The sequence below is a fragment of the Sus scrofa genome, chromosome 8 (assembly GCF_054392235.1).
Source record: "Sus scrofa isolate SSC_HxYL_T2T_F1_AM1 chromosome 8, Sscrofa_HxYL_maternal_Yorkshire_Landrace_v2.0, whole genome shotgun sequence".
Taxonomy (NCBI): domain Eukaryota; kingdom Metazoa; phylum Chordata; class Mammalia; order Artiodactyla; family Suidae; genus Sus; species Sus scrofa.
Window position 1 is genome coordinate 84,220,580 of NC_139390.1, and position 12,249 is coordinate 84,232,828.

The following is a 12,249-nucleotide window of genomic DNA, read 5'->3' on the forward strand; positions in this document are numbered from 1 at the left end:
GTCATGAAAATTACTTCACTTAAAATAGGCATAAAAAACTTCATGTGTGGAACCCTAATATGCCATACACCCACACTACATATTTATATGTTTTCAGGCTGAAAGATGGCTTATGGCAAAATGTAAAGTCCAGTGGTTTGTATACTTTAAGAAAAAAGATAAGCCAAGACCACATATTGTAATTTGTTTTCTGTTGCCAAGAGCTGTGGGTGGGGAATATTGTGAGTGATGGATGATTTACCTGCACCCTCCAATAACCAAACACATGGGTCTTAGGAGTAACATGTTATGTGCACTGTGTATGCACATTATGTAGAGCTGTAATACACATAACGCTAAGAGTGATTTGGGGAGGAAATGTTTAAAATGTCTTCCAACAGATTATCAAGTTATTTTCTTGGATTCTAATTACTTCTCAATAGAAAAGTACAGTGGGGAGGTCTTTGTATTTCCTTAGAGCAGAAAGTATTTCAATGACCATAGAATTTCCTGTTGTAACCAAGAATGAAGGAGAACTATGAGCCACTGGCTTCCTGAGTGGCTGCATTCCAGCTGTGCGGACTGGTCTCAGCACATCCGCCAATCAGGACAGGCCCTGGAGGGAAGGAAGCCCTTGGATGCAGAGTCTTGTTTACAGGCATCGTGACTCTGTTTCTCCCCTCCTCCTGTGTGTCATGTGACTAGGGAGATTTGTAGGGGAATTCACTACAGGCCAAAGTAAACTGTAAGAAACTGGGACCACAGCCACATCATATGGTATTACTGGCAGACCTTTAGCTCATCTTTAGCCACAGGTAAGAGTTGTTGCTTTGTTATGAGGATAGCTGATCTGCATATCATTTCTAGCTTGACTTTGCAACAATATATTTTACTTTTGTTAGCAAAATGAACAGTCTAAAAGCTGGAGAAGAATAGTTGAAAACAAAATGTGCTCTGACTTTAAATTTTCAGTACTCAACAACTGCAAAACCATATTTTTATTTAAGGGAAGGGTAAAACCAAGTTAAATTAAAAGAAAAGTTTGAAAAGCAGCAGTAATACTAAGTCACTGTGTAGAGAAATTGGAACCAGAAGCGTATTAACCTTGTGAGTTTTGGAGTTGCATTATATCTAAACAAACATGTTTTATTGTGACCCTTCCTACTTGTTAGTTTTTCAGAGAACAGTGTCTCCCTATGTGCTAACTCCTTGGTTTAAAAAGACATTTCTTTTTTATTATGAACCTTTTCAGAAACAGTTTGTATTTAGCTATGTAAATCTGATCCCATTTCTTCCATAATTGTCTCTAGAAGTTTTAGACAATGGTTTTATTATCTCTGTGCTGTTCCATCAGCTTAGTAAAATTAAGAGAAACAAAGAATTCCTGCCTAACCTTTGTTTTGCACTCAGAAGATACTTTAGAAAACTATTTTGATAACATTGCACAGGATTTTTAAAAATCATTGTAGGGAATTTTACACAATTGCATTCTCTTGATAATTTTTTCATAACACTAAGATCTTTTTACTTCATTTATTTATTTATTTTTAAGCATGTACTGAAACAGAAAATCATGACTCGGGGGAGTCAAACAAAACAAAAACAAACAAACAAAAAGACAACCTGTGTGTCTTATGGTTCTTTCTCTTGTACGAACAGTCTTTGGGTTGGTCAGCAGCATTTTAAAGCAGTCCAAAGGAGCACTTTTCAAAACTTCCAGCAGCCATGCTCTCATCTCTTAACCTGTAGCAGGTCTCTCAGCCTCAGCAGTGATGACATTTGGGCGAGACTATTCCTTGTCATAGGGTGCACTGCAGGGTAGTTATAGCAGCGTTGCTAGTCTCTACCTCCTCAGATCTCAGTAGCTCCTTACTCCTCAGCTGGGACAACTAAAAAGGTCTCTGGGCATCGCCAGAAGTCCCCTTGGGGAGGGGGAACAAAATCACCCCTGGCTGAGGACCACTGCAGCCCTATGGCACATTAGGCCTAATTAGCTGTGAAACAGGGAACTCCACCTTCTCAAAAGTTCTGGGTGGTAGAGAGTTAAGAATGAGGCTGTGCTGGTCTCAGTGTATTTGCAGATGTTGCTGTAGCTGACTGCTCATTTTTTTCCCCTCCCCATCCTGTTAGAAGATTTTGCCAACCATGATTCATGGAATGATTTTTTTGAGCTGAGTAATTTGTGGCTTTTCAGTTTCCTTACTTTCTTTCCTTAGCTAAATTTGTTTTGGTTTTAGCAAAGTGTTTAAAACAGCAAAGATCTTTGAAAATCAAATAATCCTTGTAATGATACATATTCTAAGTAGTTGATTGTAACAAACTATAAAAACTTTACTTGCCTGTCCTTCTTTGTATCCTTCATTCCTTCTCTGTCAGAGAAATCCTCTGGACTCTGAAGGAGAGCCTTAGACAGGGGAAGACACAGCCACCATTGAACAGTTCTTTGTGAAATCTAATGGTATGGCAGCTGGTATTTAAAAACTCCTTTTCTGGGACTTCTAAAGAGCATTTTAAAATGTAACTGTCTTCTTTCTTTACAGATCGAAACGAACGCAATAAACCAGAGCATCGTTCTTCAAGGTACGATTTTATAGTATTTAATAACTTGGTATAAAGATTCTTATTTGGAGAATATTGTTTGGAAGCAGAGTCTAAAAGTGTCCCTTTTAGAAATACTGTGTATTTGAATCTTCTGGAGCACTCAAGGAAACTTCGCAAAGGAAATACTGTCCATTCTCTGAACAAAAATTCTTTATGAAATTACTGACTGCCTGGAAGACCTCTTTTATTTTGAGAATTCCTATCAGTGACAGGTATATCTTTACAAAAAATTATTTCTATCCCTGTTTCCTTCTTTTTGTGGTTTATCTTCCTCCTCTTTCTTTAATTGGTATTGCTGTAAATATGTACTGCTTTTCTCCTAATGATAAAACTAACATGGGCTCATCGTAGAAATTTTTAAATTTATTTTTTAAAACAGAAAGCAATGAAAAAGAAAACAGCTCGTCTTTTACCGCCTAGAATGGCCGGCTCCTGCTAAAAATTTGGTGTAATTCTTTCTTGATTTTATCAGTGTATACATATTCCAATTGAATTCCTTAAGTTTTTGTTAGTCTCAAATGGCCAGGAAAGTTGTATTACTTCAGCCTCTCACCCACACAGTCTAAGAGTGTGTCTTACTGACCTTCCCCAGCACTGAGGAGTATTTTTAAAAATCCTATCAAACTTAAAGGTGAAAATTGTCTAACTTCTCCTAGGCAAGAATGACAGTCCTGTATTCAATTTTTAAAGCCAGTTCTCTGAAAGATTGTAGTTTAAAATATTATTTTCACCTTATTCTACATTCCGTCACTTTTTCTTTGCATTTTATATTGTGGGAACTGTTAAAATTGTAGTAATGCATTCACTGGGGTGACTGGCCTAGTGAACCAAATCCTGATGCCTTTTCAAGGTGTCAAACCCTAGAATGCATTGACCTCAGATGAATAAAAATACAGAATTGTAGAGTTCCCTGGTGGCCTAGCAGTTAAGCATTTAGCATTGTCGCTGCTGTGGCTTGAGTTCAGTCCTCTGCCCAGGAACTTCCACATGCTATGGGTGTGGCCAAAAAACAAAATCTGAAAATTCCATTAGAATAGCAGTACATTTTGCAGATATTGTCAATCAGAATAAGTTAGTGAGACCTAATTTGGGAGAGAAATATAGCTGAGTATTTGGGATATAAGGTTCATTTTTTTTTTCAGGTATAATTCACATAACATTAAAATTCATTCATCTTGGTGTATGATTCTATGAGTTTTGACAGACATATACAATTATATAACTATGACCACAATCATAGAAAAGTGTGTAAGATTGATTTTTTCACTTTTTTTTAAGTTTTGTTGAAGTATAGTTGGTTTACGATGTTGTGGTCATTTCTGCTGTACAGCAAAGTGAGTCAGTTATACACATACACACTTTCTTTCTTTTTCAGATTCTTTTCCCATATGGATTATCCCAGAATATTGGGTAGAGTTGTCTGTGCTATACAGCAGGTCCCCAGTGGCCAGTCATTCCATATACCACAGTGTACACATGCCAGTACCAAACCCTCAGTCCCTCCCTCCCCACAGCCTGTCCGCTTTGTTAACTATAAGTTTGTTTTCAAAGTCCTTGGGTCTGCTTCTGCTCTGTAAATAAGTTCACTTGTATCTTTTTTTAACTTTTTTGTCTTTTTAGGGCCACACCCAAAGCATATGGAGGTTCCCATGCTAGGGGTCGAATTGGAGCTACAGCTTCCATTCTACACCACAGCCACAGCAACTCGGGATCCAAGCCACATCTGCAAGCTACACCACAGCTCACTGCAACACCAGGTCCTTCACCCACTGAACGAGGCCAGGTATCAAACCTGCGTACTCATGGATACAAGTTGGGTTCGTTAACCACTGAGCCACAACGGGAACTCCCTATATCCTTTTTTAGATTCCACATATAAGTGATATTACACTTTAATTTTAAAATACTTTGTTGCTTTAAAATGCTAGCCATCATCCGAGCCTTCAGTGAATCATAATCTTTTTGCAATAGTAACACTGGCCACAGATCACCTTAACAAATACAGTAATAATGAAAAAGTTTGAAATATTGCAAGAATTACCAAAATGTGGTCACAGTCACACAAAGTGAATAAATGCTGTTGGCAGAATGAATTGGAGTTCCCATCATGGCACAGAGGAAACGAATCTGACTGGGAACCATGGGGTTGCGTGTTCAATCCTTGACCTTGGCCAGTGGGTTAAGGATCTGGTGTTGCTGTGAGCTGTGATGTAAGATTGATTTTTTAATACTTAAAAAAATTAGGAAAGAGAAGACTCTGATAGCATGCCTGACTGTGAGTGACATGAAGTTGGAAGGGTAAAAATACTTCAGATGATAATATCGGGATCTGTAAGATCCTTGGCATAGTGAAGGTGTGACTAAATTAGGCAATATGAGTTTTAACTGGAACAAATGTAAATCCTTACACCTAGGCCTGAAAGATCAATGGGATATATGGAGCTATGGGAGATGGGACTTAACGATGTGTTTGAAAAGATCTTGGGGATTTAATTCTTCATAAATTCATCATGAGTCAAAAATGTCATGTCATTGCCCCCACCTCCCTCAGAATGTCAGCACTGATTTAATTATGTTGGAAGAACTATAATGTCCAACATAAGAAAAGTGATAGCTCTTGACTTACTTTTGATCTTGCATCCCATTCTGGGTCCACAAGGCCTTGAAAGATTGAAGTACACCGTGGACTGGCCATATTGAAAGATTGAAGTATGCCGTGGACTGGCCATATTGATACTACTTAGGGAACTTTAAAAAAGCAAAGACATAGTCTCACATTCTACCCCAGAGACTCTCCCTCAAAGAGTGTGGCGTGTGTGGATCCTGGGAGTCTGTGTGTTAAAGAAGCCCCCCAGGGATTCTGATGTAGGGCCAGGCTGGGAACCACTGGAATAGAAGACGCAGCTGAGTTGAGACAGGGAATGTGAAAGAGAAGAGTGGAGTAAGAAATCAAAGCTCAGTCACAGGAAGACTTGTGTGAGGAATTGGCAGAAATTAGCCTTGGTTTGATAAGGAGTATGGGACAGAAATAACTGGTTCCAAACACCTGGAGGGCTGTAGAAGGGACGAGCAAAGCTGTTTCTCATGAATGCTATTCCCCACTTAAGAGGAATTGGGGATTCTTGGAGGAGTGGCTAATTCCAGGTCTTGGGAAGGGGAAAGTATGGGTCAGCTTGGACCTGTAGTGACAGAAAGGTAGGAAGTGCTCAACTGAAGGGGTCATGTCAAAAAGGCCTAGGAGGCAGCTTCAAGAGGCTCCCACCGGCCAAATCCAGGACAATTCAAATAGCAAAAGATTTTTAAACGATAGTGGATTCTAACACATTGGAGTTTTGAAAATCAGTATAGAAGAAACCAAAGAATCGAAAAATCATTATTTTATAATTCTCAATGTAATAGTTGATTCTGGCAAGGATCACCAGTGGCTCCTAAAACTTGGGTAAAAAATTGTTAAAGGAGCAGATATTCACATTGCCTTAAAATAATATATATATATATTTTTTGTCTTTTTACGTTTTCTAGGGCTGCTCCCACGGCATATGGAGGTCCCCAGGCTAGGGGCCTAATCGGAGCTGTAGCCGCCGGCCTATGCGAGAGCCACAGCAACATGGGATCTGAGCCATGTCTGTAACCTACACCACAGCTCACGGCAACGCTGGATCCTTAACCCACTGAGCAAGGCCAGGGATCGCACCCGCAACCTCATGGTTCCTAGTCGGATTCGTTAACCACTGAGCCACGACGGGAACTCCTAAAATAATACTTAAATTTTTAATTATAAAGGGGAAAATGTACCTTTTCAATGAAGATATCCGGTCAACCATTAGTGAAACAATCTGGTAGTATTGACCATTCACTATCCCCATTAGTGAAACAATCTGGTAGTATTGTGGCTCTAGCTGATGCATTAAGTGTATAGTAGGAAAGCTGTTAAGTGGGAGAATGTTCTTATTTTTAGGAGATATGTACAGATACTAGAGGTGATGCAGGCTTACGTTTGCAGCATACTCTCAAGTAATTCATGAAGAAAAAAACAGCAAGAGAGAAAACAGAGCAAATACGGGAAAATATTAATAATTAATGAATAGATGAAAAGTATATGTGGGTGTTAATCGTACTCTTCCTTCAGCTTTTCTGTAGACTTGAAAATTTCAAAATAAAAAGTAGCCATGTGAGTTCCCACTGTGTTTCAGTGGTAATGAGCCTGACTAATATCCATGAGGACATGGATTCAATCCCTGGCCTCGTTCAGTGGGTTGGGGATCTGGCATTGCCGTGAGCTGTGATGAGGTCGCAGATGAGGTTCTGATCCCACATTGCTGTGGCTGTGGTGTAGGCCGGCAGCTATAGCTCCGATTTGACCCCTAGCCTGGGAACCTCCATATGCCACAGGTGCAGCCCTAAAAATGACAAAAAAAAAAAAAAAAAAAGGAAAAGAAAGAAAGAAAGAAAAATAGCCACAGAGGAGATGGTTCTGTGTGTTCTCCACCTTCCAGAGGGTAGAGTATGCATCTGAGGTGGAACGTTCATGGGGTGGATTTCTGTACAGTATGAGGAAAGATTTCTAGATGTTGCTGGTCAGGGATGAAATGGGCTGCTCTGTGAAGGAACATTGTCAAGGAAAAGCTGGAAGCTAGTGCTGGGACTAAACCAGAAAAGAGTCACACATGGCTACATCATGATTCTAGACAGCTCCAGCCTTTGCTCATTTGATAGCCAATAAATATTTGTTGAGAGACCCTAATCCGGGCTCAGGATACAGCAGAAAACAAGAAGTCTCGAGCTTCATGAAGCGTAGAGTGCCCAGTGTTTTGGACTTAAGGTCTCAGTCTCTGAAGTCAGGATCCAGGTCTTCATAGTTGTGAAGGCAATGCCTGTGGTCCTCAGTCTTTAACCTCTAATTTATACTTTCGGGTTCTCAAGGACTCTGCTACCGGACTCAGCATAGATTGGCAGTGACATGTTCTTCCCCTGCCATCCTTAGCTGAGCAGGGCCACCCCGCCAGTCCAGCAGTGCCTCAAGCAGATTAATACCTGCTGCGTCAGCAGAGCAGAAAGAAGAAAGTATAAACAAAAGGCACTTAATTTGGTGTGTTTTTTGATTCTCCTCAGGCCACTTGGCAGCAAGCACCTGGGCTCAGGGCCGAGCACTGATAAGAGAAATGCGTTTCTTTTGCTTATGTTTTTATAAGGCCAAACACTCCTATAGCTTTCACAGTGAGATGTGAGTAAATCTGGGATGGCTGCCTATTCTTTCATTTTGGTGCTGAAATAAGTGTACCTCTTGTCAAGTTAAAAGAGTTTGATCAAAAATAGGTCAACGCTAAGATCCCAAGCAAAAAAAACATCACTTAAGCTTTAAGAGGTTTGCTGAGTGCTTTTTGACTAGTTTGTTTTGATGTTGGTGTTTTTAAATTTTTTTCCTTATTGCTGATTGACCAATGAGGAAGTCAAAATTATCTGAATTCTTCTTGTCTTTTCCTTATAAGTTTAAATACATCATTTCCCAAATTGATGTCCCATGGAACATTTTGGAAGGAAATTAAATTAGTAGGCAAGAAGTAAATAACTAATACACACAAAAAGCTTGTGAAGTGGTAAGTTAAAATTAGACATATTTCTTCACTGATATTCTTTGATATACTAAAGTGCATCATAAAACTCCAAGTCACGGAATTCTTGTCATGGCTCAGTATAAACGAATCTGACTAGCATCCATGAGGTTGCAGGTTCGATCCCTGGCCTCGCTCAGCAGGTTAAGGATCTGGTGTTGCCTTGAGCTATGGTGTAGCTTGCAGACTTGGCTCAGATCTGGCATTGCTGTGGCTGTGGTGTAGGCCAGTGGCTATAGCTCTGATTGGACCCCCAGCCCAGGAACCTCCATGTACCTTGGGTTCGGCCCAAAAAATGACCAAAAAAAAAAAAAAAAAAAATCTCCAAGTGAGACACTTACTATAAAGGATTTTTTGAATTTGAAGTAACTTCCTTTCCCAGACACGGCTATTAATAACATTTAGAAAAATGTACTATGGAATGGCAGTTTGGGAAAGTAATTGAGAGGGAAATAGGAGCTAAAGATAATAAAGTTAAGCCTCATGGCAGTCAGTGCCAACAATGGAAAATTAGGGGCTCTTTTTACCACCTACTGGCTCTGAATAATAGATCCTGGTGACTTATGGAGCCCAAAAAACCAGCTACTTTGTCTTAAATGTTATACCTACTACGAGGAAATAATTTACAGCATGGGGAAAAAAAGGCAGCAAAATAGAAAACCCTAAATCTGTGGCTTGAACATTAATTATCATTCGAACCTTAGGCTTCCTGAAGCCGTCTTAAAACCATATGTCCTAATCCCTTTTGATACCATTCATAAAGTTCAATTAAATTTTGATAAAAATCACAAAATTTAAAAAAAATTAGGCAAAGTGATCCTAAAATTTATAAGGAAGAATAAGAATAACCAAATAAACAAGGTAACATTGAAGATCAAGACTGGGAGGTGGACTCTTGCAAACAATTAATACAGTGTTTTGTCAGCAGAGAAACAGGTCAACGGAACAGAATAGAGTCTAGCAAAGACGCAGGTGGATACGTGCAGTTCTGTGTCACATGCTGTGATGGAGGTGGCAGGACAGATCAGTGGGGAAAGTGCCACATGTCAGCAGGTGGTACAGGAACAATAGATTACCCATATTTAAAAATCTAGATGGAGTTTGCCTTATCTCATCATGTAAGGTGAAATCTAAAGGCATAAAAATAAAAAAGTAAAACAAATATTTTCAAGAAATACATGAGAATATCTTTATGATATGGAGTAAGGAACGAGTTCTTAAGGCTCAACAAGTAAAAACTATGAAGAAAAAGCCCGATAAATTTGACTGTGTGAAAACCTAAAATTTATGTACATGAAGACAGCAAAAGCACCTGAAAAGGGATGTCGGAGTTCCCGTTGCGGCACAGTGGAAATGAATCCGACTAGGAACCATGGTGTTGTGGGTTCGATCCCTGGCCTCACTCGGTGGGTTAAGGATCCGGCATTGCTGTGAGCTGAGGTGTAGGTCTTGGACACACCTCGGATCTGGCATTGCTGTGGCTGTGGCACAGGCTGGCAGCAACAGCTCTGATTAGACTCCTAGCCTGGGAACCTCCATATGCCATGGGTGCAGCCCTAAAATAGCACTGGGAACTGTGTCTAGTCACTTATGATGGAGCATGATAATGTGAGAAAATAGAAGGTGTACATGTATTTGTAACTGGGTCACCATGCTGTACAGTAGAAAAAAAATTGTATTGGGGAAATAACAATTAAAAAAAATAGAAGTTCTCTCTCATTGGGAATAAAAAAAAAGGGGGATGTTATGACTGCAGTGCACATAAGCAACATTCCATGTCCAGCATACATGAAAAATACACCTCAGAGAGAAAAAGACAATAATTCAATGAAAGCGGGTCAGGGAGCTCAGAAAAGATGAAACCTAAGAAGCTGCCTAATATTTGAAAAGATTCTTTTTTTCTTTTATTTTTTTCATTTTTTAAAGTTTTATTGAAATATAGTTGATTTATAATGTAATAATTTCTGCTATACAACAAAGTGATTCAATTATACATGTACACACATCCATTCTTTTTCAGATTCTTTTCCCATATAGATTTTCACAAAACATTGGGTAGAGACCCTGTGCTATATAATGTGGCCTTGTTTGCCAGTCATCCTTATATCACAGTGTGCATATGCCAATCCCAAATCTCCAGTCCATCCCTACCCCTACCCCCACCTGTTCCCTTTGATAACCAATAAGTTTGTTTGCAATGCCTGTGAGTCTGTTTCTGTTCTGAAAGTAAGTTCATTTGTATCCTTTTTTTTTGGTCTTTTTAGGGCCACACCCTGCAGCATATGGGGGTTACCAGGCTGGGGGTCAAATTGGAGCTCTAGCCACTGGCCTATACCACAGCCATAGCAATGCGGGATCCGGGCCGCGTCTTCAACCTACACCACAGTTCATGGCAACTTGGGATCCTTAACCCACTGAGCGAGGCCAGGGATTAAACCTGTGTCCTCATGAATGCTAGTTGGGTTCCTTAACTGCTGAGCCACTATGGGAACTCCGTATATCCCTTTTTTAGATTCCACATACAACTATCTCATATGATGTTTGTTTTTCACTAATTGCACTTAGTCTCTAGGTCCATCCATGTTGTTGCAAATGGCATTATTTCGTTCTTTTTTTGACTGAGTAATATTCCATTGTATATATGTACCGCATCTTCTTTATTCATTCCTCTGTTGATGGACATTTAGTTAATTTCATGTTTTGGCTATTATAAATAGTGCTGCAATGAACATTGTGATGCATGTATCTTTTCAAGTTATGATTTTCTCCAGATAGATGCCCAGGAGTGGGATTGCTGGATCATATGGTAGTTTTATTTTTAGTTTTTTGAGGAGCCTCCTTTCCATAGTGGTTGTACCAATTTACATTCCTACCAACAGTGTAGGAGGGTTCCCTTTTCTCCACACCCTCTCCAGCATTTGTTATTTGTAGACTTGGCAATGACGGCCATTCTGACTGGTGTGAAGTACCTCATTGTAGTTTTGATTTGCATTCTTCTAATAATCAGTGATGTTGAGCCTTTTTTCCTGTGCCTGCTAGCCATATGTATGTCTTCTTTGCAAAAATGTCTGTTTAGATCTTCTGCCCATTGTTCCATTTGATTATTTATATATATGTATACACACAGACACACACACACACACACACACACAGATATGTATACACACACACCCATATCTGTATATATATGGAGAGAGAGAGTATATTTTGGAGAGTAATCCCTTATCAGTCACTTCATTTGCAAAGATTTTCTCCCATTCTGTGGGTTGTCTTTTAACTTTGTTTATGGTTTCCTTTGCTGAGCAAAAACCTTTAAGTTTAATTAGGTCCCATTTGTTTATTTTTGTTTTTATATTCTTTACCCTAGGAGGTGAATCTGAAAAGATATTGCTGTAGTTTATGTCAGAGAGTGTTCAGCCTGATTCTTCTAAGAGTTTTATACTATCTGATCTTATATTTAGGTCTTTGATCCACTTTGAGTTTATCTTTATGAATGATGTTAGAGAGTGTTCTAATTTTATTCTTTTACGTATAGCTGTCCAGTTTTCCCAGCACCACTTATTGAAGAACATTTCTTTTCTCCATTGCATGGTCTTGCCTCCTTTGATATAGATTAATTGACCATAGGTGGATGGGTTTATTTCTGGGATTTTCTATCCTGTTCCATTGATCTGTATTTCTGTTTTTGTGCTAGTACCCATACTGTTTTGATGTCTGTAGCTTTGTAGTATTGTCTGAAGCCAGGGGGCCTGATTCCTTCAGCTCCATTTTCCTTTCTCAGAATTGCTTTGGTTTGAAAAGTTTCTTTATCTTGCTTCTCCTAAGAATATGTGTACCAATGTAATAATGAGATACCATTTCACTTCCATTGTGTTGGTACATAAATCTCAAAGATGGATGATGACCAATGCATATAGAATAATTTTGTAGGTCATATTTAGAGAGTAATTGAACAATGAGGGGTAAAGTTAGAAATGGCCATACCATACAACCCAGCAAGTATTTTACACCCTAGAGAAATGCTTTCCCCTGTACCAAAGGACCTGTGTACAGGAAT

The 12,249-nt window shown here is 39.3% G+C and overlaps 2 protein-coding genes across 49 annotated transcripts in view; both read left to right on the forward strand.

The window, feature by feature from the left end:
* GATB (glutamyl-tRNA amidotransferase subunit B) overlaps positions 1 to 12,249 on the forward strand; it is a 685,553-nt gene that overhangs the window by 548,252 nt on the left and 125,052 nt on the right. The window lies entirely within an intron of this gene.
* SH3D19 (SH3 domain containing 19) overlaps positions 1 to 12,249 on the forward strand; it is a 186,994-nt gene that overhangs the window by 79,226 nt on the left and 95,519 nt on the right. For 16 of the 48 annotated variants that reach the window (XM_084972675.1, XM_084972694.1, XM_084972676.1 and 13 more), the window contains exons 1-2: positions 720 to 794; positions 2,520 to 2,559. Coding sequence is in view for 10 of the 48 variants with exons in the window: in XM_084972665.1 (XP_084828791.1) it covers positions 2,125 to 2,149; positions 2,520 to 2,559 (65 nt within the window). In the remaining 38 variants the exon portion in view is untranslated. Of the gene's footprint in view, positions 1 to 719; positions 795 to 2,104; positions 2,150 to 2,171; positions 2,438 to 2,519; positions 2,560 to 12,249 lie in introns of those variants that run through there. The other 32 variants (XM_084972671.1, XM_084972689.1, XM_021100629.2 and 29 more) reach the window with 3 other exon arrangements.